The sequence below is a fragment of the Somniosus microcephalus genome, chromosome 3 (genome assembly GCF_052327205.1).
Source record: "Somniosus microcephalus isolate GS21.2 chromosome 3, FLI_Smic_1.0, whole genome shotgun sequence".
Lineage (NCBI taxonomy): Eukaryota > Metazoa > Chordata > Chondrichthyes > Squaliformes > Somniosidae > Somniosus > Somniosus microcephalus.
This window is the reverse complement of record NC_140989.1, coordinates 323,250,438-323,276,567: the sequence shown is the minus strand read 5'-3', so window position 1 is coordinate 323,276,567 and position 26,130 is coordinate 323,250,438. Positions and strand designations below refer to the sequence as shown.

At 41.7% G+C, this 26,130-nt stretch overlaps 1 protein-coding gene across 11 annotated transcripts in view; it reads right to left on the bottom strand.

Moving 5' to 3' along the window:
- The window catches only part of rnf220a (ring finger protein 220a), a 492,773-nt gene that overhangs the window by 205,449 nt on the left and 261,194 nt on the right, over positions 1-26,130 (bottom strand). For all 11 annotated transcript variants that reach the window (XM_085983083.1, XM_085983087.1, XM_085983089.1 and 8 more), the window contains exon 3: positions 15,129-15,258. In XM_085983083.1, the coding sequence (XP_085839209.1) occupies positions 15,129-15,258 (130 nt within the window). The remainder of the gene's footprint in view (positions 1-15,128; positions 15,259-26,130) is intronic.

The window sequence follows — 26,130 nt, the reverse complement described above, 5'->3', positions numbered from 1 at the left end:
CTTTGCCTGATTGGTGCTTCCATCCATCATTAAGTACAATTGCATTTTTCAATTCTCAGTACAAGATAGGACTTCACTAGGGGAGGAAGAAAACCTCTCATCCAGCCTCTTCTCCACCTTGCACCTCCAGTACATGCGCCCTTGCTTCTGCTGGAGATGCTGATCAAGGAGCATTAGACAGGATTCTTAAGATACTAATGGCATTGTGCATACACTCTAGCTTTACTTAGAAATATAGAATTCGTACACCATTGCACACATAGAAATTACAACATGGAAGCAGGCCATTTGGCCCAACCAGTCCGCCTTGGTGTTTACCCTCCACTCAAGCAGTAGCATAATCCCATGTTCCAGCCCTGTATCCATATCCCTTTATCCTCTTTCTGTCAACCGCCTATCTAACCTATTCTTAAAAGTTGGCATGGTCTGTGCTTTAATCACTAACTCCAGCAGTACATTCCACAGCCTCACATCCCTCGATGTGAAATGTTTCTCCTGCTCTCGATCCTAAATCTCTCACATTTAATCTTATTTCCTCTGTTCTAGAGCCCTCAGTACTGGTGACTGTTTCAATCAACTCTGTCCCAACCCTTCATAATTTTAAATACCAACTATCAAATTGCCCCTTATTCTCTATATTTATGCGTACAATCTATATTCAAATTTAAAGGAGAATTAATTTACAAAAGCTGGGGACCTTTAGAATGGGACTATAAGTTAAAGTTTTTTCCTTAACTTGACACACTGAGCAAACTGCCTCTTGGTCTGTATGGCTGATTAAGATACCAGGAAGTGTATTTAGCAGCTGAGCTACAAACTATTTGTATATCTGAACTGCCCATGGTCTCATGAATCTCCCATAAATGATAGCAAAATACTGCGGATGCTGGAAATCCGAAATAACAACAGAAAATGCTGGAAAAACTCAGCAGGCCAGGCAACATCCGTGGAGAGGGAAACCGAGTCAACGATTCAGGTCGAAGACCCTTCATCCTGACGAAGGATCTTCGACCTGAAACGTTGACTCGGTTTCCCTCTCCACGGATGTTGCCTGGCCTGCTGAGTTTTTCCAGCATTTTCTGTTGTTATCTCCCATAAATGATGGTCGGCATTGCATATTTAACCTACTAGGCTTCCCAATTGAAAAACTTTCTAAAACCATCTTTTCTAAAATATTTCACTCACTTTAACACCATAAAGCTGCAATGACAGTGTACTAGTAAGATACCATGATCTTATTGAATGGCGGAGCAGGCTCAAGGGGCCGAATGGCCTACTCCTGCTCCTAATTTCTTATGTTCTTATACCAACCCATTCGAAGAACAATCTGGAAGTTATGTCTCCACGTCAGCTGCATGGATTGGGGTTGGAAACCACAGGCATTAAAGTCCCATATATTGCTGCTTGAGTGCATGCACCATATACCAATGCATTTATGTGACAGCAAATGTACTATACGATGCATTCTGTTCTTAATGTTCTTAATCTTGTACTGGCTCAAGTTACACTGGAGCTGATGCACAGAAAGAGTAGTGCAAAGTCACCTGCTTCTGATGGTTTCTGTATTCAATGCCTTTTTGCTGCTCCTAACCTAATCCACGGTGAAGGATTTATCCATGGCTATACGGTCATGCAGCACACTGCAACAGTTTTGCCCACCTTCATTGTGGAATATTGTAAGGTTCCTTCCCTAACCTATCTGAATTGTTTGTTTAGCACCCTACATGTTTGCTCTATGAGGGTCTTAGTTCGCACATGTGCATTGTTACATCTGATCTCTGCTAGGGTACAGAGGTTGTGCAGAGAAATCAGGCATATTTGCATCCAATGCTCCATTTTTCCATCAAAAAAAAGCAGCCCTCCGACTTTTCCTTCTTCATCAAAGAGCTGTGGCACATTTGATTGCTTCAGAATATAATCATCATCTATAGTCCTCAGGAGGTCCAAGGAGCTGTGTCCGTTGTGGTATACCCATCCCCTGGGGTTGTTAGTTCTGTGAGTGGTGAGACATTTTTTATCTCTTGTTTTCCCTCTCCCGTTGCATTATGGAATAACTGGCAACAGCCATACCCACAGTGGGGACATGGAAGCAGTGCAATATTCGCTTCTGCCAGTACTCTGGTGAATCTTTGCAATCTTTCCTCTCATTAACAAAACCACCTCACATGTGGGTAATGAGCCCAATCTCTGCATTTGTCTCACTATGAGCCAAACTTAAGTTTGTCTTGATTGCCCTATAACAAAGACTTAAAATTCCTTAACAAGCAATTTCTTTTTTCATGGGCAATTTTACACAAACACATTTTAGCATAGTGCTAGAATCTTAGTAGAGAAACAACAGAAGTAAACTACATTACCAGTCTTGCTCACCTACTTATTCACATCTACCTTTTCATTAAACTTTATCACAGAGGAAAATGTAGCCCAGTGTTACATTTCAAACATACTGCTTCATTTTTTTCCCATTTCACATTCATTCAGCTCTTATTTTGCCAATATGACACACTATCATTAAAGCAAGATTTTATAGAAATTGGTCAAATTTAAAATGTCATCTTCAATGAAACTCTTTAAAAATTTACATGCACAGCATGCTGCTGGACTGACTTTATATGGAATTACAAAGGATGATTTATGAATGAGTATCATACGAATACCGCATTGAAGAATGTGCTTAATGTATAACCGTGGGTCAGGGATGAGAATTTGGATTCAGAAGTGCCAGAATTTGTTTCCTCAAAATTAGAAATTCAAATAAATAAAGAGATTAGTGCCCTCTCCTCCCCTCTCTCCCGGCCACCAACCCCCTCCCTTGCCGAGACTGCCAAGGAATCAGATGAATATTGCCACTAGATAAGTAAAATTTACAACTATTAGATCAGTAGAGGTTGAACTCTATCCCACTGCTCACACCCAAACTAGGCCATCACAGAGTGAATGCATTCATTACCTGAGAGGTGTATCCATTACGAGTCAAGTGAAGTAAATAAACAAATGTGCATTCCTACACTACCAGCTTTAAAGGACACATACACATCACAAGACCATCAGAAAATTACAGATGAATATTAAAACAAAAAATAGATGCAAACCACAACCATTGATGGCAGTAGGTGGAGCCAAGATACAGATCAGCCATCTAATTGAATGGCAGAACAGACTCGAGGGGCTGAATGGTCTCCTCCTGTTCCTATGCACACCAACCCACAAATGACAATGGAGAGGAATACACATTGAACAACAAAGAAAGTAGCATTCTTCATATATATTGTACATCTGACCAAATATGCCCTGTACTCCTAAACTGAACAAAACACAATGGGGGCAATCTTCACCTTCACTGCTTGGATGGTAAACTGGAGGAGGGATCAGTTACCAAATATAGAACCCGCTTGATGGAAATTAAAAGTTCTGTAACGGGCGGGCGATCCGTTCTGCCAGCTTACTGCCCAAGCAGTGAAAGTGAAAATTACCCCCAGTGTGACCAACTTGACTTTAAGATTTTGGGTTCCCTATTACAGACATACCGCTGGGTGGAAAACTGGTGGTAATGGATTGGTCGCCCGTTATACAGGCTGTACGATTTTTCTTTCCATTGAAATCTACCTCATGTAATAGAAATGCATACATGGCAACAACAACAACTTGCATTTCTATAGTGCCTTTAACGTAGTAAAATGTCCCAAGGCGCTTCACAGGAGCATTAGCAAACAAAATTTGACACCGAGCCACATATGGAGATATCAGGACACATGGCCAAAAGCTTGGTCAAAGAGGTAGGTTTTAAGAAGCGTCTTAAAGAAGGAGAGAGAGGTAGCAAGGCGGAGAGCTTTAGGGAGGGAATTCCAGAGCTTAGGGCCCTGGCAGCTGAAGGCACGGCCACCAATGGTGTAGCGATTAAAATCGGGGATGCGCAACAAGCCAGATTTGGAGGAGCGCAGATATCTCGGAGGGAGGGGCTCAAAGCTCACCAATATCCCGCATGCAGAGAGTAGGGCACTCCACAAATAGAGGCACCACTGTAGGAATCAAGGAAAAATCTGATTGGTTGGATTGTAATGCAACACCTACAGTGTGACAGGAAATGAGTCCAGTATCTGTACTAAGGCAGATGTTTTTTTCACTTAAAAGTGGCTATCTTCTCTCATTTCCATTTGATGGCCTCAATTTCTCTCAGTATGGCAGAGAAAACAGCCATAAGCATATGATTCAGAGCTGTTCCAACTTCAAAATTGTCACAGCTCTTAATAGTGGTGTTGCCACTCATGACAAATGAATATATGTGTCTCTTCACTGTCCATTACCCTGTCAGCACCTACAGAGGCATTTCTGAGCTCTGCCATATTTACTCAATCATTGCCAGAGCAGGAATTACATTGCATTTTTCCAAACGATATACAGTGCTAATAATAACACAAGTGGAGCTGATTTCCATCAGAAATAAGGGTCTGAGCAGTCCATAGTGAGCCAGACTATATTTCTGTGGTAACACTTGTCTATAGGCAGCACGTCTCCATACTGACTGTACAAATACTGGGAGAGAAAGAACTCCTTGATTGATGACCTGTTACCTCTTTTGCAACGTAACTATCTGATGCCATTTCTACCTACAGTACTACATTCAATCTGTGTTATACCTTGCATCCCAACTATTTCCCTCTTCCTGCAAGTTTTTTAAAATTCATTCACGGGATGTGGGCGACGCTGGCAAGGCCAGCATTTTTTTTGTAGGTTTTCCCCTAGTCTCCTGCTGCCTTCACACAGCCGAAACCGAGGGGGATTTGGGTCATGCAAATGAGCAGCTGGAGCCACAGTGATGAGTCACATCGTGAAGCAGCAGCAATGAGTCACATAAGGGTAGATTTTCAGCCTTCTGCCCCGGCGTTATGGATCAGCCGCCCATTATAGAAACTACCCGCTTTTTATTTCATTGAAATGGAAATGAAAATTAGGCAGTTTCTATACTGGGCGGCCAATCGCAACATCAGTTTTACGCCCGGACGGCAAGTCGAAAGTCTACCCCATAGTAGGGCGGCAGTCAGGGATTATGTGATGGAGTAGGAGCTAATGTAACGGTAAGAATCTGTGTGAAGGCATACAACAAAAAACAGAAAGATTTAAATTTATATAGTGCCTTATCACAGCTCTCAGAAATATCTCAAAATAATTCACAAATTATGAACTACTTTAAAGTGCAGTGACTGTTGTAGCATAGGCAAATACAGTAGCCATTTTGTGCATAGCAAAATCCCACAAACAACAATGAAATAAGTGACGAGTTAATCTCTCTTTGGTAATGCTGGCTGAGGAAGAAATGATCTTTTGTTCTCTTTTGAATAATCCCACTGGATCTTAAATGTTCATTGGAATCACTATAACAGGCATGCAAACCAGTTTGGTGAATTACGGATCCGATAGTGATGTACTCCTTCAGTACTGCACTGCAGTATCAGCCTAGATTATGTCTTCAAAGTCCTGGAGTGGTACTTGAACCCACAACCTTCTGTCTCAGTGGTAAAAGTGCTACCAACTGAGCAAAGCTGAGATTTCGAAGAGCTACTGAGCTCAAAAGTGGGGGTGAAATTCCTCTCGTCGACAATTCGAGCAAAAAAGTTGGTGTGAGCACAAAATGAGAAATCAAGTTTTGTACCATTGCAACATTTCATTAAAACATTTTGGCATGAGGAATGTTACCCCCAGCATGAGGAAGCCAAATTATACAGTGCATTAGTCTCCACTACTCAGGTTAAATTGCACTCTGTCACAGTATCAGACCCGATAGTTGCTCAAAGTTAGATCTCCCAATTGCCTCATAAATACTCAAGTGCCAAAATTGTTTTACAAAAAAAATAACAAAGAGACAGAAATAAACATTTCTTAGCCATAATTCTTGAAAACAGTTTGATTTTTTTTGTTCTTTAAAATTAGTGCTCTATTATTTTATTCCCTTTTGCCAGGCACCTCTCCTGGATGCAGGTAAGATAAGGGTTGGATTTTTTTAAAAGGACCCACTAAATTTCTGTTTAACATTAATTCAAATATTGTGCAGCTTAGAGCAACGGCAGAAGTGCATTCCAAAATTTCTGTAACAAGTTTGCTAGATCAATAACTAACTAGCACCATGGGTTGTGAATGAGTTATGAAGATCTTTCCAATGAGTGAAACAATGTCGGTAACATGCCTTCACTGGTGCGATAGTCTATTCCATTGGTGATTTGTTTTTAAGTTTTAATGCATTGTGGAATCAATTTGCTAAGTTATCATCCGCGGCAGTGAGTTATCATGTTTGATTTCACTGCACTGAATTCTCGTGTCGCTGAGCAGTAAAATTCTCATTAACACCCACTGAGTAAAGATTTGTCAGTTTGAGTTGTGAAGTATTCCTAAAAGTATTAATTTATTATATATATCCATTTCCTGAGTTGTTTTCCAATAATCAAGGGTTGATTATCACTCGATCACTTGATAATCTTTCAGCGATTATATCACATTCATTAATCCTCATATGAATTCCATCGCCCATCCACTACTGTCGTGACAGCAGCTGCTGATAGTTCTGCCGTCAGCAAACAAAGTGGAACAAAAGACCCTCATGAGTTTCACGGAACAGATTATTTTTAAAAATCATACCTACACGGTATCTCAATAAGGGGTTCAGATGATGGTCACAAACCTATGAGTTGTAACATAATTTGATGCCCCTCAATAGGAATACTCCCACTGATTCATTATTTTCTACACAGCAATGTGCTGTGGCTCGGTGGGTAGCACACTCGCCTGAGTCAGAAGGTTGTGGGTTCAAGTCCCACTCCAGGGACTTGAGCACATAAAGCTAGGCTGACACTCCAGTGCAGTGCTGAGGGAGTGCTGCACTGTCGGAGGTGCTGTCTTTCGGATGAGATGTTAAACCGAGGCCCCGTCTGCTCTCTCAGGTGGATGTAAAAGATCCCATGGCACTATTTCAAAGAAGAGCAGGGGAGTTATCCCTGGTGTCCTGGCCAATATTTATCCCTCAATCAACATAACAAAAACAGATTATCTGGTCATTATCACATTGCTGTTTGTGGGAGCTTGCTGTGTGCAAATTGGCTGCTGTATTTCCAACATTACAACAGTGACTACACTCCAAAAGTACTTAATTGGCTGCAAAGTGCTTTGAGATGTCCGGTGGTCGTGAAAGGCGTGATATAAATGCAAGTCTTTCTTTATAGTAAAACAATGTATAATTTCTCAGTTAAACCTTTTTTGCTGACAGCTGACCATATGATACTGCAGTATAGAATGAAAATATGGTAAAACAACAGAGCCTATTTCATTGTGCACAGAAATAAACTTCTCAGCCATGCATCTAGCGTAGCACAATGTACACAGCTCAGGTCAGCACACGACCTCAGGTTTTATTACATCTGTAGCCATAAGGGTCCAAATCATTCAGTGCTTTTTTGTGACACTAGTGCATCTCCCTTGAGATGGTGGATTGGAGGATACGCTGCTTTATAAGGACAGGACCATTATACTATGTAACATGCAATGTATGGGGAAAAAACACAGCCAATGACATTTTTACATTTTTCATTTGTTGTTTCTCTCCTATTTTGTGTGCTTTTCTCTACACTGTGCCTTTTCCAATCTCAGTCAAGCCATCAAGGAAACAAATGGAGGCCAGGCATGTCCCCATAGATGGGGGGGGAGGTGTGGGTTTGTGGGAGTAAAACCGCTGGACACATCATTTGCAACTGTTGGTTGCAAATCTGCCTCCTTCCCTGTGGGGAAGCACTAATATTCCTCTCTTACCTTTACTTCATTCAGATCACATGTATAGCCACGGACTGCAAGGAGTTAAAGCTACAGCTGATCATCTGGTGAAAAAAGCTAAATCATAAACTCTGCTGACACTGTTGTCTACTTGTGACAAATGAAAAGGAATGATGCCTTTGCCTAAATAATAGTTGCTATCGAATAAAAGACAAGTCTCGTCTCCTGATACACTCATCCTTACACAAGTAGCAGAAGAATAAGGCCTCAGTATTAATTATTAAATAATGGCTCTCTTTGTGCCATGATAGATAACATTCAATCCATTCAGTTATTCAGGCAATACTGGCTAATCTTTAGCACAATGGCTCCCTGAACACGATCCCTGCTCCCTACCCTCTTTAACCCTTCTTGGTTCTTGTTATTTTGAATCCATACTATATTGATTAAAATAATGCCAATTGATTTTTTTTTAATGTACACTTTTCTACTCGAACTGATTTTTCCAAACTTTTCAAAAGAATATCTACAGTTTAAATGGTATAAATGGTTTAGTAGATTAAAGGAGCACTGGGCCAGAAATAGGGTTACAACACTGTAATGCCATGCTCCCTTCAAGTGCAACCCCACACCGTAAAAGCATAGGATTGATGAATCTATCTTTATATCTGTAACCTTAAGTCCATAGCTGCCATCGTATTTATTGGCCCATATTTTCCGATGCCTATGGGTGTGTACGAGTTGTGTACCCACCCGTAGGGACATCGGAAATGCCGGTTTCAGGCATGCGAAGCGCATGTGCTGAAAACCAGCATTTCCAATCTGTCAAGAATGCTCTCTGCTTTCTGCAGAACCTCCGCCCACAGAAAACCCTTAGAAATCTTATGCCTGGTAAAAGCAGGCGTAAGGCCTGTTTTTACCAGCATAAGAGTTGAAAAAAAGTTTAAAAATATTTTTTTTTCACTCATTTATAATTTTAAAATACTTTTAAAAAAAGGTGTTTATTTTAGCCCTGTAAAAAACTTTAATTCTTTTTTCAAAAAATTAAATTTTTGTTTAAAATATTTAATTTAATGTCATTTTAACTCATTTTAAAAACGTGATGGTTTTTTAAAAATGTATTTAATGTTTTAATGTCTTTATGGGGTGATCTCCATTCATATATTTGACAAGGTCTATCTGTCAAAAGTATGATGGGAGATTCCCTTCTCCCATTGGCGCGCCTGGCCCACATGATCCCAGGGATGCTTGCTAACTGCATGTGCCCCTGGGATACGTGGGCCCTGCGCATTTCGACTTTGGAGAGGTCCAGGAGCGGAAGTGTCCGGACCTTGGGAGCCCTCAGGTAAGTTTGTAGATTTTTTTCCGATAGGAGGCATCTGCACGCAGGAAGCCTCTTATCGGAAATTACGGGCCATTATTTTATCCCTTTAACTTTAAACATCGTTAGCTCAGATTTTTCTTTTCTCTGCCTCTGGGTAATGCTCAGACCTATGTTGTTGGGATTACGCCTTTTTATGCTGCCCAGGTATTTCCTGGGGATCGTCTGAGAGACTGTAGGCACAAGCAAGGGGCAGCTATGGAAATGAGAGAGGAAATGAGGGCCTTCACTCATGGAAACTACCCACTACTAGGTGCTGGTACAAACCCAATCCCTTGGCTAATTTAAAAGAGGAAGGAGGTTGTGAAGGAGGCGTAAGTCAGAAGAGCAGAGGGTACGTGTTGGCATGTAGGGCCGGAGGAGGCTACAGAGATAAGATAGGGCACGGCCCCTGGAGGAATTTGTAGGTGAATTAGGGACAGAGAAGCAAAGCAGGTTGACAGGGTCAATGGGGGCACGGAACATAGTGTAGGAATAGGTTATATGAGTTACTGAGTGATCTGGTTTCCACTTCACCTACTCATTAGCAATCTGAAGTTCAAAACAAAGCAAAATGTGTGCGGTGAGCGGTGGGTATAGCCTGTTGGAGTGAATGAGGCTGTGATGTTCAATGTGCCTCATTTTCACTAGCATGTTATAGAAGCAGCATCACTGAAGACATTATCAGAAAATGGGAAAGCTCTTTAGTTGATCATAATTATGATATTGGATATAGCAAATATTGACTATACATGTAATTATCACTTGAATTTGTTGTTCAGAATAAAGAGTTTTTCTCTTTCATTTACTCAGAGTATCACACACAGAGATGGTAATAATGAAGAAACAATCACATGTGCATTTGTACCCAGTTATATTGCTCAGGATTACAGAACCGGTTGTACACATGCCAAAGTGATCCAAGTGCAGGCCAGGCCCTGTATTGTGACAGTATATCTGTATGCCTGCAAGCACGGTAAAACATGTGTTTTTTTGTACAGAAAATCATTTAGATTACTCATATTTGTACAATTCAAAACCATATTTCCGTTGCTGATATCACCATGATAAATACATTTTGCCAACTTGCTTCAACTGATTTTCCAGCAATGAGTGCAAAATCAGATTTGACACTTTGCCAGTCTAGCTGCAGATCTTCCTTAATGCTGAGGAAGGTCTATACAGGCCTGAATGGGATTGCCGGAGAGATCACCCTGCCCAAGGCCAGACCTAAAATAGTGACCCGATGGCAACTGCCGCTAGTATGAGCTGTTTATACTTGCCACCACCTGCACTTTCCATCAGAGACAGTGAGTGAAACCCTCATTCACTGCCTCCAACAGCATGCGTGTCAGGTTATAATACTATAGGGTTACTTTCAATAACACTTCTGCTGTTGGAGGAAATCTGGTAGCATAAAAGGAGTGTGAAAAAGGAGGCCTTCTTCTCATCATCCTCTCTACTCAGAGAGGATTCTGATTTTATACAGTTTGCTGTCTCACTTTTTTATATCTAAGAGATCACAGGGGGGGTAGCTACAGCGTGGTTTGGAGGGTCGGGGGGGGAGATCGAGGGGCAGAGATGGGGGGGTCGGGGAGGTCAGTGATCGCGGGGGGTTGGTGGTCGTTGCGGGGGGGTGGGGGGGGTTGGTGATCGTGATGGGGTCCGATCATGTGGAGTGGGAAACAGGTTTGCTTGGGTGGACGTGGGGAAGCACTCCTGCTCCCCCTGGCCCACAACCTCTTCCATGCAGCAGTCCTCATCTCCCTTTAGCTGCCGCGTTTCCCGAGGCCCGGGAAACCCGGCCGGCCAGTGTTAAAAGCTGGAAGAGAGATAAAATGTGAGGCACGCAGCCTCATTAAAATATTTATATGAGCCATGCGCCTCCTGGGAGTGGGTTGGTCACCCACCCGCAACCCCCACTCCCCCACCCCCGTCCCATCCCGTCTCTATTAAAACCAGAAGTGGACGGGTTTGAAGTTTTTTACATTTTAACATCCCGACCCAAACCGTTTTTGGGCATTAAAATTACCCCCACTATCTTAGTGTGGTCATCCAAATCTCGGCTGCCCGTGTCCTAACTCGCACCAAATCCGGTTCACCCATCACCCCTGTGCTCGCTGACCTACATTGGCTCCCGGTTAAGCAGCGCATCGATTTCAAAATTCTCATCCTTGTTTTCAAATTCCTCCATGGCCTCGCCCCTCCCTATCTCTAATTTCCTTCAGCCCCACAATCCTCCCAGAGATATCTGCGCTCCTCTAATTCTGCCCGCTTGAGCATCCCTGATTATAATCACTCACCCTTTGGTGGCCGTGCCTTCTGTTGCCTGGGCCCTAAGCTCTGGAATTCCCTGCCTAAATGTCTCCACCTCTCTACCTCTCTTTCCTCCTTTAAGGCGTTCCTTAAAACCTACCTCTTTGACCAAGCTTTTGGTCACCTGCCCTAATTTATCCTAATGTGGCTTGGTGTCAAATTTTTGTCCTATAATACTCCTGTGCAGCGCCTTGGGACGTTTTACTACATTAAAGGCGCTATATAAATACAAGTTGTTGTTGTTGATGTTAGAGTAGACAGTTCCAGCTGAACAACAAGCACCAGTACAGGCACAATGGGCTGAATTGCTTCCTTCTGTGCTATAATTTCTATGATTATATGGAACACTACCTTTCACCGGTTTGGGAAATAGAAAATAAAATAGACTAAAGTAAGAAAGAGAATATAACATCTGTAATCTGTTACCTGATCTAAATTTGGACAAACACCAGCTATAAACATGAGCTTAGAAGCTCCACTGGGGTGCAACCCTGGCAGTTACACAGTTTGCAGCCATCTGTCGTACTCCCGCCAAACCTACAGCAGGTGTCTGCCAGCACGGTTGCACATATTTGGGACCATTATATTCATGAGGCTTATCACTTCACTGTGTAATGCATAGTAACATATTGGATAAGTACAGTAATAAAAAGTAATGAACATGTACTGTAACATAATGTACTGTGCACGAGCTGAAATATAATGTAATGTACATGTTCTGTAATATAATGTAACCTAATGTACTGTGGAACTGTAATATCAATCAGCATCAAATGCTCCGATGTCAAGTTAGATGCTGAATAAAGTTCTCCCTATTCTGTACCAACAATGTGCATTCTCATCACTTTGACCATTGCACGGGTGTGAATATTTCTATTTCCCTAAGTAGTCATCCTTATGGCCTCGCTGAGTGAAAATGATGATTAAGTGCAAATTAGTGCTGAGTTATAAACCGTTTTGTGCTGCAGGTTAAGACTTCCCAACCCCTTTTCATTTACAGCTGGCAAAGAAAGGAGACTTTCATCCCATCAGTCTGGGCTGGATTCATCCTCCCAAACAGTGAAAGAACAGTGTCAGAGGGCCATTATAGGATTCCTCAGAGCAGATTCAGGTAAACTTGCAGGATATGGCAGAGGTTTCAAATGGCTGTTTTGTATCAGTCTACACGCCAATAAATGATGGTCAGTTACTAATAATGCATTGTACAGTTTACTCTAAAGTTGTATGGGTCAAAGTGGATGCGGATATAGTCCTGGATAGAATAAGAGGTGTCAAACCACATTGGGCTGCTGATTCTAACGGCATCTGCTTGAGGGTGCGCAAAGATTTGGGTGCTGTACTCAGCAAGCACCTTGCTCATCAATTTAACAGGTTGCTAGCATCTAGGATTGTTCCCATGGACTGGAGGAGGCCTATGTGGTGCCAATATTCAGGTCAGAACCAAGAAATTATAGGGCCCAATAGCTTAACTTTGGTTATAGGCAAGTTGCTACAAGGGATTGTTAGAGATACTCTGAACGCACCTGGATGGAGCAGGGGTTATTACAGACCCCCAACACAGCTTCTAAAAAAAAAGCTCACGTCTTACCAACCTGGTTGAATATTTTGAGGAAATTACTAGGGTGGTGGATGTAGGTAGCCCAGGGTTAATATCATATACCTGGATTTTCCATAGGCTTTTGACAAAGTGCCACACAATAGGCTACTTAGTAAGATAGAGTCCAGTGGGAGTGACAGATCGTGGGTTGGATAAGGAATTGGTTGCATTCTCATTAGGCAGAAGGTTATTTTTTTTTAAATATTCGGTCACGGGATGTGGGCGTCGCTGGCAAGGTCAGCAGTTATTGCCCATCTAAAATTACTAATGATAGTGGTTATGCAGTGGAGTCCTGCAGGGATTGGCGTTAGGACCATTGCTCTCCACAATCTTTATTAATAATATGGATGAAGGCAGTAAGGGCCTTCTGAAGACATGTTGGCTGCCATGTTTGCTTATGCAAACAGCGGCTGCATGTCAAAATTCATTGACTGTGAAGAGCTTTGGGGTGTCCCGAGAATATGAAAGGTGCTATGTAAATTAAGTTTTTCTTTCTTTCTTTCTATGTATGGGCCTTGTGAGAGAGATCTAAGATACAAGAGCCGAAACAATCTAGGGTAAGAAGATTAGAAAAGATCCCCCCCAAAAAACCTACAATGCCTGGTATCATTGATAGGTCTATACTGTATTTAAAAAAATTATTGCATTTTAACAGATAATTTAAAAAAAAATAATGTTCATCATAATTAAGTGGATATTTTCTGACAGACAAGCTTCTTAAAATTAAACCACTGTTTTGTAAAAACTTCCATTAGAAAAAAGTCTCACCTGCCTTTTCTTTTTCTAGATTTTTATAATTATTTTTAAATGTAAAAAAACCTTTCCACTTTGGATCAACACTAAAGTTACAGTATAGATCTGGGGTCAGGGCCTGAGAGAGGTGCTGTGAGACTTTCTGGAAGAGATAATCTCACACTGTTTCAGTTTGATACCAAAGGGAGTGTAAATCCAGCAAGATGTCAAACCGGGTTTAAAAATGCCCAGGGGGGTCCCTCGGACCTCCTGAGCACTTTTTAAACCTACTCGACATTAATTTAAATGCTTAGTCAATTCAGGCATGGTCTCCAAACATTTAAACTTTAACCGCTGGGCTCTGTGCATGCGTATCAGCACGCATACATAAAGCTCTCTCCAGGGCATAACAATTGAAGTTTTGGCTAAACAGTGTATTGGTTAGAACCCATACTGAAGCTACTAGTTTGAGATAGGTAGCTATGAGATAAATGCAGCATTAATTCCTATACAACACAATAAAATATATTGGTCTGTTCTGATTCAATACAGCTGTCTTTTTAATAGATAAGTAATAAATAAAATTTATACCTTGTACCAGATTGCCCTGGCAATAGAGGCATGTTTGGTTGGACAGTTTCATTGCATATGTGAATTTAAGCTAGCCAGTTGGATGTCCAGATTTTCACAATTTATGTCTCTAGCAAACAGAGTTTGTTGATCAATTTAAAGACTATTTTCTCAGACTGTCAATGGAATGTAAACACAAGTAGCCCCTGAAAACAAATCTGAACAACTACGTTACTGGCTCATATTCAGAATCGGCAGCCAGTTCTCCAGCGAAATAGCAAATATATCACCTTATGTCATTCTGTTCTCTACATCAATCAACTAGTTAAAACACTAAAACTAGCCATTAGAAAATTTGTCATTAGACACTCATTTCATGCAAATAAACTTCTATACATTATAACATCCCTTCATCATGCAAAATAAAAATGGTGGAACTCCTCCATTCCATCCTGCAAATTATAAATTTTACTTGACTCAAGCAAACCAGTAGAAAAATACAAAAGAAAACAAGCGAACCAAAAAAAATGCAGGCAATAAGTGGCGATGAAAGGGGCACATCGAAGCCAAGTCTTTAACTCATCTGTAATAGATGTTCATTTCAATCCCAACCCAGCCTGAGTGACCGGGTGCATGTGCACTCCATCACCAGTGACAACACAGATAATCTGTGTGTAAATCTTATCAGCTTGCCTGCTTCTATGATAGTTCACTATAATTTTTTTCCCTCTGTGTGTGTGTGTGTAGATTCTTCAATGTTGTGGCCCTAACACTAGTAAAAAGGTAAAGATGTCATACCATATGTTGCTCTGAGTGAGTTTTTCCAATTCCTGTTCCATATGATCTTGCAGTTCACTTGGACGGAGCAACACCTGACAGATGGGGCATATTGGGGCTTGCGTGTCATACAGAGTCGCTTTCTTCTTACCTGATTAGAAGTAAAACAGAAAAATGATTACAAATATACCACATTAAAAGTCACTAATTGAGAAATTAAAGGTTTCTCTAGCCTCCCCTTCTTTAAAAAAAACTAGGTAATGACTACCAGACCAGTTTACTTGTCAAGCTTATTACTGATGTGAATACCTGATACACTGATCAGTATTTCCCTGTTGTTCCTTGTTATGTTTTACGCTTTAAACTACCGGTTAGAGGCAACCTAGAAGCGGACATTTTGGATTGGATTTTCCTCCATTATCCCACCCACATCAGGCAGGGCAGTGGCAAATATAGGCACTAGCCATCCCAGAGGGGTGGCAGTAATCTCTGGTACAGCAATGGATGTCGCCCTAGCCCTTTGTGGGGAACGAAGGTCTCGTAGTGGGCACCACTCCCTCCTATTAAGCCGTGTTCCTGAACCAAAGGCTAACAGCAAAACGTAAGCCAGATCTGCTGGGCCCTGTTGCCCTTTTAACCTTTCTCCTGCTTCTTCTGGTCTTGCAGCAACAATTTCATTACAGCACTGCCAGAACTTTTCTTGGGTGCAGCGGCAAGCTCCCGTTTGCTGGCGGGAATCCTGCCCGAAATGACCCGAGCTAGGAAAATGAGTCAGGGGTCATGGCAGGGTTGTGGCACTGGGTGGAAGTCCTTTCTTGACACTACTCTGGTGGAAAGGGGAGAATCCAGGGCTTTGTCATGAACTTCCTGTCTGGTGGAAAGGGGAGAATCCAGGGCTTTGTCATGAACTTCCTGTCTGGTGGAAAGGGGAGAATCCAGGGCTTTGTCATGAACTTCCTGTCTGGTGGAAAGGGGAGAATCCAGGGCTTTGTCATGAACTTCCTGTGATGGGACATCATGAAGCTTTGCAGCAAGATTGAGAATGGAGAAGGGAGGCTGGAGCTGGTACTACCTACTTATACAGTAGCATTCCACTCAAAATACATGCTGTCAGGGCACCCTCTAATCAGCAGCTTCAAAAGAAACAACATAGTAACAAGGAGTGACTAAAAAACTACTGGTGGTAAATACACAGATATTCCCTTCGTAACTTTTAGGACTATGCATCAATTCAGATAGGTACTCGTCTCCTTTAACAGTCATCTGCCTAAATTTCACAGAAACATAAAAACATAGAAGATAGGAGTAGGCCATTCGGCCCCTCGAGCCTGTTCCGCCATTTAATGAGATCATGGCTGATCATCCAAATTCAGTACCCTGTCCCTGCTTTCTCCCCATATCCCTTGATCCCGTTAGCCTTAAGAAATATAGCTAACTCCTTCTTGAATATATTTAATAAGTTGGCCTCAACTACCTTCTGTGGTAGAAAATTCCACAGGTTCACCACTCTCTGGGTGAATAAATTCCTCCTCATCTTGGTCCTAAATGGCTTACCCCTTATCCTTAGACTGTGACCCCTGGTTCTGGACTCCCCCGCCATCGGGAACATCCTTCCTGCATCTAGTCTGTCTAGTCCTGTTAGAATTTTATAAGTTTCAATGAGGTCCCCTCTCATTCTTCTAAACTCTAGCGAATATAAGCCTAATCAACCCAATCTCTCTTCATACGTCATTCCTGCCATCCCAGGTATCAGTCTGGTGAATCTTCGTTGCATTCCCTCCATGGCAAGAACATCCTTCCTCAGATAAGGCGACCAAAACTGCACACAACACTCAAGGTGTAGTCAAGGGCTGATAAATGATTATCTTATGGTGGTCAATTAAAAGTGTTACTTTTCAATCTTATTTATTGTTACCAACATATATGTATGGCGCTAAGTAACGTGTTATCACAAACCTTACTGAATTAACAAAATACACAAAAAAGAACATATTTCAAAGAATAAACACTCTGAAAATTTCAAAATATAGGCCTGTTCCAGGTCATCGCAGCGATAAGGTGCAACAATTCCCAAATATATCAGAAGCTCCTGGGTTCAGCCAAGCACTTGGATTGAGGGAAGGGCTGATCAATTTGCAAAAAAAATCCTCAAACTGTCCTTTCATCCGACTACAAGACCGTATTTTAATACCCTGCTCCAAATTCCCAATTGACACGATTTCAAAGCAACTCGTATCACCTCAGTGGAACAACTGATTTGAATTATGCTTGCGAATTTTAACTGGAACCTCTGTCATGCAACCTGGATATCCTATCCTGCTGACTGAGAGAGACATGTAGAGTTGACAGGCTTCTGTTTTTTAGGTGGAGGACGCAAAGGAAGTCAAAATCAGAAAAAGGAGGAAAAGAATGGCATCAATATCAAGAGGAGTGCTTCCTATCAGCACGGCACAGGATTGCCTGACACGGAGGAATCTAGAAGCTTCTTATGTGTCTTACCAGCTGAAGAGGGATGCCTAATAGATGAGCTGACATCATGGTAGAAGAACATGAAGTGCCAGACTACAAAGAGGTCTGTATCTAAGTTGACTGTCTCATTTGAATAAACCTATTCTGTGCTGCTAAGCCAACAAGCTCTCAAAAGTTTTATTCTGATAGTTCCCAAACTTTGATACCTAAACTTTCCATCCAGCATTCTTTGTCTAATAAGTCACCAAATATCAGGCATTCCAGTAAGATAACAATGGCTTTAAGCCATCTCAATTATAGATACAATTGCATCATTAAAGGGACAGATGGACAGGAATGTTGCAGTACACAGTCCTTTCAGATTTTATTTAAAAGAAGGGAGGGGAAAGTGAGTAACGTTTGAACATGATTCCAGCACTTTTTTTTCCATTCCTGATAAGGTACGCCAAAGAGTTTGCAGACAATAATGATAAATTTGCTCTGATAAAAATAACTGACAATATTTACAATCAGAAACTATTTCCTCTAATCTTTGGAAAAAAAAGATTGGAGGGAACTGAAAACTGATCTCAGCCAGAAATTACTTTGGGTTCTATTTTTGTCCCCAGACCTTTCACAAACAATACAAACTGCTGTGACGGTCTCCCAAAAAAAGCACACACGTTTCCAGCAGGGAAATCCTGTTACAGCCATGCACCAGCACAAACAGATGTCATGTAAACAGCTGCCTCCACCCTTGGCCTCATCCCCTGCCTCTAGCTGTACTGTATTAAAGTCTCATTTATTAATAGGTCAGCAATTAACAAGCTAAGCATCCTGACACCTACTGAACACATGGCAGGCGCTTATATTCACTGCAGCTTGGCTGAACACTGGTCTTTATTGACAAAAGATTTCTTCTAATCACTAGGATACGCAAATAAAATTAAACAAAAATCTGTGTCCTTTCAGAGATAAGTTTTGGGTTAAGATCTCTTTTAAACTGCTCTGATCAGTCAGATGGGGTCTCACGACACAATTTTGGTCAGTTGAGTGATTAATAGGAACTTGATCAGAAATATACGAGAGGAAGGCAGCTGGGGAACTGTTCAATATGATAAACAGGGATACAGATTCATTTCTGAGATTTTCCACATGGCAAGTTCCTGATCCTGGCCATCGCATCCAAGTAAAGGCATCGAACAGAAGCCAGATGCTTCCCATAAGGAAAGAGGGAAGGAGGAAAAATCAGCGAGTGAGTCAACAAAAAGCATTGTACCAAGAATAGCACTGTCAGATCTAGGAAGAGGTTGCTTGCTTGCCATCTTAGCCAATGGAGTGTAGGAGGGGACGGGGGGGGGGGGGGGGGGGGGGGGGGGGGGAGAGCGGGGGTCGGGGTTGCGTAGCTAAAGAGAGGGGAAAATCAAATATCTTAAAAATAATTCAAAATATATTCAGAACAATAGCAAAATACTGCGGATGCTGGAAAACTGAAATAACAATAGAAAATGCTGGAAACACTCAGCAGGCCAGGCAGTATCCGTGGAGAGAGAAACAGAGTTAACGTGAAGGGTCTCAGACCTGAAACGTTAACTCTGTTTCTCACTGCATGGCTGCTGCCTGGCCTGCTGAGTGTTTCCAGCATTTTCTGTTGTTATTTTATATTCAGAACAACCTGTTTTCAGCAGTTTGGATAAGTGTTCATCTTAATTTAAACTCTGGGTTCAGAATTCAATTCAGCCCATTCATACTGAGACTGTTTTTACTGTAGGGATGCCCTTCAACGCTTCATTGGAATTTGAGTTAATCTAAGATGGGCTTTATTCAGATCTGTTCCTATTTTTTTATTAGTTGACCCAATGATAAGCATTTCTGAATTTGCAGGGCACCTTTCTCTATTCCAGCATTAGGCTGTTGCAAGTAACACCGAAAAAAAACATGATCACAACATTAAAATTTCCAAATTTTAACTATAGATTTTAAGATGGGTGTTCTCATGCACCTGCTGCCCTTGTCCTTCTAGGTGGTAGAGGACGCGGGTTTGGGAGGTGCTCCCCTTCAATTAGAGACAACCTTTATGTGTCCGCCAGCTTTTGCAGCATTGGGCCAGAAGAGGTCCAGGTAAATGTTTATTTTTTTAATTTCTGAAAGGTTTCTTGTAGGCCAGAGGAGCAGTAGCACTCCTCCTGGCCCAACAAGGAAAACATTGGGCCTACCCTACCCCGAGCTTCTGCCCCTAAACTTCTCTGCCCACATTCGGCCCGGCTCTCTGCTGATGCTTGACAATATCATCTCTGAAACTTATGAAAAATGCCTTTATTATGAAAATAATGGTGGCCTCCACAAGTACCTTCTGATTAGATAACTCCCTACCCCTCACCTGCCAAATTTCTGTCTTCCATAATTGGCAAGGTGAACCATGACCATGACCCTTGAGGCCTTGTACTGTCTTTTTGGTCTAGAAGTAGTTATGATGGTTTTGAAAGAGGAGGGGCTTGTTTTATATGTTTACACATGGCTGCTGAAATTATAGTTCACTTTTTTGTACAAACCGATCGAGTCTGCTTATGAAAAATAGTCATTGATCAGCCGGCCATAATCTCTGCTACATTTGCGCTATAAGTAAACCAGCATTCAGGAAATCACATTCTCTTTGTCTGCTGTCACCAGGAAAACAGACAAAATGGAGGGGAGGAGACTCTTAAACATCACCCTGGAGGGATTCTGTTCATCCTTTCGTACAGGCTATAAAAGGGTTAAGTCTATTTCTGAACATTTAATCAAACCGTCACATTTCCTTGCAGTGCATCTACAACTAACAAATAACCATGTGCAAAACCATTTAATCCTCAAAGCCCAACCCCCATCCTCAACTCAAACTCGAATTTTCATTTCATGAAACTGAAAGGGCAACATTTTGTTCCAAAGGACTGTGGATGTTCATAGGTCTGGCAAATTGTAGGCAAGGCACTATTCCTCATTAATGCTTAGTTAAGTGATTGATGATCATTCCATAGGGATCAAACAATTCCCTCAGTGGACAGCAGTATATTTAACCATTCTCTCACTTTTTCTCTCTTCCCCCTTCCCTCCCCCACCATTCGCACAACAGAATTGTTCTGGTACATTGAAGACAGTACTGTACAATGAATTGCACAGCTCTGGTTAATGGAATTGGTCAGTGCAATTGATACTGAGCAAATCAGATGGAGAAAGGAGAAGACAAGCCGGCACCTCAAAGTAATGTCTTAAATCGAGTTTCTTTAAAATTCAAAGGCAATCGCAAAGTTCAGACATGGATTTTTTTTAAATCCGTAATGTTACTGGTAAATTTGAAATAGTTTATTTAGCATCTGATCATTAGGATGCTAAAATTAGTACAGAGTTTTGATATTGTGATATTTTCTGCTCCGCGTATAAAATTATCTGATTGCAAAGGTTTGATTTTAGAGGTCCACGGCCCCAAAATCTGAAATCTCATTTTAACTGAAAAATGCAATTATAAAGAGGCAATGTAATATAGTATGAATATGTAAAGTTGATGCTGTACGTTGATAAATTAAAAAGGTTGGATCACAAAGCCGAAGTGTCTTGCGAGGAATTTACCTCGCTTATAAACTGAGGTGAGCTCAATGACATGATTGACAGTTGGATGACATCACTACCTCACTGATTTGTAACTCATGAATCTCTTTATTAGTAAGAATTTTTACAAGACATTCTATTCCTGTCCCACTGACCTAATTTTCCCTTTTCTTGACTCTATTTTTTCCCTCCTTGTGTAGTCTCCATTCATCTACCGTGACTCCTCTGATGTCCTCTGCTACTTTGACAACTTCAGGTTTCCCAGCCCCCAAAATATTCTTCTCACCATGGACATACAGTTCCACTATACTTTCATCCCTCACCACGACAGTCTCTGGGTCCTCCACTTCTTCCTTAAACAGTGGCTCAACCAGTCTGCATCACCACCACCCTCTATCTGGCTTAACTTGTTCTCACCAGTATTAACTCTTTTATCTCCCTTCACTTCCTCCAACTAAATGTATGACTGCGGGAATCTGCACGGATCCCAGGTATGCCTTTCTTTTTGTAGGGCATGTGGAACACTTTGTTCCAGTCCTACTCAAGCACCAACTCTGACTTTTCTTCCATTACATTGATGACTATATGAGTGCCGCTTTCTGCTTTCACTCTGATCTTGAGAATTTCATTAACTATGGATCAAATTTCCATTCACCCTTCACCTTCACTTGGCTCATCTCTGACTCTTCCTTTCCCTTCTTAGATTTCTCTCTTTATCTCTAGAGAAGGGCAAAGATATCTATTACAAGCCCACTGTCACCCACAACTCCCGACAATAAACTTCTTTTTACTGATACCTCTTCCTCTCAGTTTCTCCGGATCTATTACATTTGTTCCGATGGCTCCACCTTCTGCACCAGAGGTTCTGAAATGTCCTCCTTTTTTCTCAGCTGAGGTATCTTCTCAACAGTGGTCGACAGGACCTCCAACTGCATCCTCCCGTTTTCCTACCGTCAACCCCTCCCCTCCTCCTAGAACAGCAGCAGGTTCATCCTTGTCCTTACATTCTATTGCACCAGCCTCTGTATTCACCAGATCATCATCTGCCATTGCTGCCACTTTCCACATAATCCAATCTTTAAGCACATGTTCCCCCACACACCCTGCTCTGCTTTCTAGAGGGACTGAACCCTTCAAGAAACCTTGTTCATTCTTCCACCACCCTAACTTCCTGCTGCTCTCCCCCTGGCACTTTACTATACAACTACAGCAAGTGCAGCGCCTATTCATTTCTCTCTTCCACAGCATTGTCCACGGCCCAAATTTAGGTATACTTTTATTGTTTTAGTTAGTTGAACATTTTTTGAGGCCTTACTGAGATGAACTTTTAACATCAGTAACAATTGCTAGCTTTTCATTTAAGTTTAAGTTTAAATTAAATTTCCATTAAATTCCACTCTGTGATTGAAGTATCTGTTGTTCCCCATCACACTTTTCTTCCAATTCTACTAAAATGCTGGTGTTTATCTTTCAGTTTATAGTTCTGAAGAAAAGCTCGGCCCAAAACATTAACTTGTCTTTTCTCTCTACAGATATTAGCTGCCCTGGTATGTATTGCCAGCATTTTCTTATTTTGTTTTAGATATCCAGCATTTGTAGTCCCTGTTTTTTTTTTGTGTATCTCAGTTTTAATAAAATTGCATGATAACAATAACTAAAAAATTACACAGACATGATAAATCCATGAAGGAGTGGACCAGAAAAAGAGGCTGCCCAAAAAAGTCCCTAAAATGCAAGAAAAGTCAGCAATGAGAAACATAGAAACATAGAAGATAGGAGCAGGAGTAGGCCATTTGGCCCCTCGAGCCTGCTCCGCCATTCAATGAGATCATGGCTGATCATCCAAACTCAGTACCCTGTCCCTTCCTTCTCCCCATATCCCTTGATCCCTTTAGCCTTAAGAAATATATCCAACTCCTTCTTGAATATATTTAATGAATTGGCCTCTACTGCCTTCTGTGGTAGAGAATTCCACAGGTTCACCACTCTCTGGGTGAAGAAATTCCTCCTCATCTCTGTCCTAAATGGCTTACCCCTTATCCTTAGACTGTGACCCCTGGTTCTGGACTCCCCCGCCATCGGGAACATCCTTCCTGCATCTAGTCTGCCTAGTCCTGTTAGAATTTTATAAGTTTCAATGAGATCCCCTCTCATTCTTCTAAACTCCAGCGAGTATAAGTCCAATCGACCCAATCTCTCCTCATACGTCATTCCTGCCATCCCAGGTATCAGTCTGGTGAATCTTCGCTGCACTCCCTCCATGGCAAGAACATCCTTCCTCAGATAAGGCGACCAAAACCGTACACTATACTCAAGGTGTAGTCTCACCAAGGCCCTGTACAACTGCAGCAAGACATCCTTGTTCCTGTACTCAAACCCTCTCGCTGCGAAGGCCAACATACCATTTGCCTTCTTAACCGCCTGTTGCACCTGCATACTTACCTTCAGCGACTGGTGCACAAGGACACCCAGGTCTCGTTGCACTTCCCCTTCTCCCAATCTATTGCCGTTCAGATAATAATCTGCCTTCCTGTTTTTGCCACCAAAGTGGATAACCTCGCATTTATCCACGTTATACTGCATCTGCCATATCACCCAACCTGTCCAAATCATACTGGAGTTTCTCGGCATCCTCCTCACAGCACACACGCCCACCCAGCTTTGTGTCGTCTGCAAACTTGGAGATATTCCATCTAGATCATATGGTCCATCAAAATTCTTCCCCATAATATCCTAACTTTCCTATCACAGCATCCAAATGTATTTTGAACCACTCCAATATTCATGTCTCTGCTTCCCTGCCTGGCAATTAACACTATTTGAACAAAAAGTTGTTCTTGATATCTGTTTTAAATTTATTTTTCACTAATTCAAATTTATAATCTCTGGTCCTATTTCTTCATTTACTTTTTAAAGTAATAATCAGAGTTCACTTTCATAGAATCATAGAAATTTATGGCACAGAAGGAGGCCATTCAGCCCATCGTGTCTGTGCCAGACTATATACATTATCTATAATATTTTAATAAATATTTTGATGAGGTTTCTCCCCTAACCATCTTCTTTCTAGATGGTAAAGCTTAGGTTCTCTAGTCTTTCTTCATTGCTTATCTCCTTTTACACTTGGGAACAATAATGTTGCTTTTTTCTTCCCTTTCCAATGTATGTATATCTTCTTTTGTGGCATGTTGACCAAAGCTGAACACAGTGCTCTAAGTGTAGTCTGTTCAGTGCATAGTCGGGAGATACTGAACATTTATGGTTTTGTGAGGGAGGTATCGAGACTTGATAAGGCCATAGACTCTGTGCATTCAGGTATTTTAAATTCATAATATAATAATCGCATTTGCCTGTGCATAGATGTGTGTGTGTATAGATGTGTGTGCAGATGTGTGTGTGTAGACATGTGCGTGTGGACATGTGCGTGTGTGTAGACGTGTGTCTGCATACAGAAGTATAAATGTATGTGTGTAGACGTGTATGTGTATGTATATAAGTGTGTGTATAGATGTGTGTGTGTTTATATAGATGTATGTGTGTGTACACATGCATATGCACAATGAATCAAACCACTTCAGTAGAAGCTCCATGTAGAAGAATAATGAAAGTCCAGCAGTGACTCTCTATGCCTCATTTTTTTAACCTTCAATTATTAGTTTAAAAAAATACAGGTCCCTGTTCAATTAAAAAAAACTCACCATGGGATGGCTGTCCTGCCAATCAGGACTACCATCTTCTTGGCGTCTCTAAGGTTGGGGTGTGAACATATAGCACTCTGTCACTAAGCTTCAGCTCTCAGCAGTTCCCACTTTGCATTTTTTAAATTGAAGCCTGTAAAATCTACCTCTACAGAGACTGATGAAATGTCCAGCAGTTTTTCACTTTTATCTATTGACATTTTATTAAAGAGGAAAGTTTTAACATCTGGAACTGTTTCAAAACATACTTACAAAGACATGGGCCCTGAAATTATGCCAGAAGATACTGCCATCCAAACAGTTAGTGCATTTGTCTGAAATTCCTCTCGCTTATTCTTAAAATAAATGGGTTAATACGACTACTGTACTAAAGTAGAAGCCTTTGTATGATAGTGTGCCACAGCAAAATTTCAGCGCCATTATGAAGAACTTTGAGGTGGTGGTGTTGAATTTTAAAAACGGGGCCGGTTTTCAATGATAGCGCACATTGGGCTAGTGGTGGGTGGACTGATTACATCACCTGCCTGATGGCACTAGCGAGAGGCCCGAACCATTTTCATAGTCGGGTCTCATGTAAATTTGTTCTGTGAGCTGCAAGTACTCACCGAGCACTGACAGACAGCTTGCCGATTGGGGGGTGGGTGGGAGTGGGGAACTCCAAGGGACCCTTCGCTGAGCTGAGCTAGGAGTTAAACATTAATAGGGGGTGGGTGGGACACTGATTCTGTTTATTTGGTTAATTTGTTATTTTTTTCCCCATAGAATACTTTTATTTAATCCCCCTGGCCTCACAAAAATCCATGGCACTGAAGTCCCTGCCCCATTTATGGAGCGGCCTACTACTCCGTCTATTGGTGCCGGAAAATTGCATCGAGGTCCTACAATCAGCACAGGACACCGACTTAAATCCGCCGCCCCGCCTGTGTCGGGCAGGAGCGCCGGCTGCTCATTTTGCGGCCCACTTGATAATCGAGGTGGCCTCTGGCAGCCACTGGGCGGGAGGACATTTAAAATTAAAACACTTTCATCTGCCTACCGCCCCCTTTTTCTCCGAGTGAACGGAGCACTAGTCACATGGAAATCGCCCCCACCAGTGAGTACTGATAACATCACGGAGTGCTAGGATGGAACTGTCTTACAGGAGTGACTGGGCACATCGCTGTGAAGAAGCAAAATTCATATCAGAAGAGGTTGTCATTAACCCAGGAGTAATTCAGCTTCAACCGTGCATATGTTGGTACACTTTTTTCACACTAGTGTCAACCATGTAACTCCTCCCAATCATTACTCCT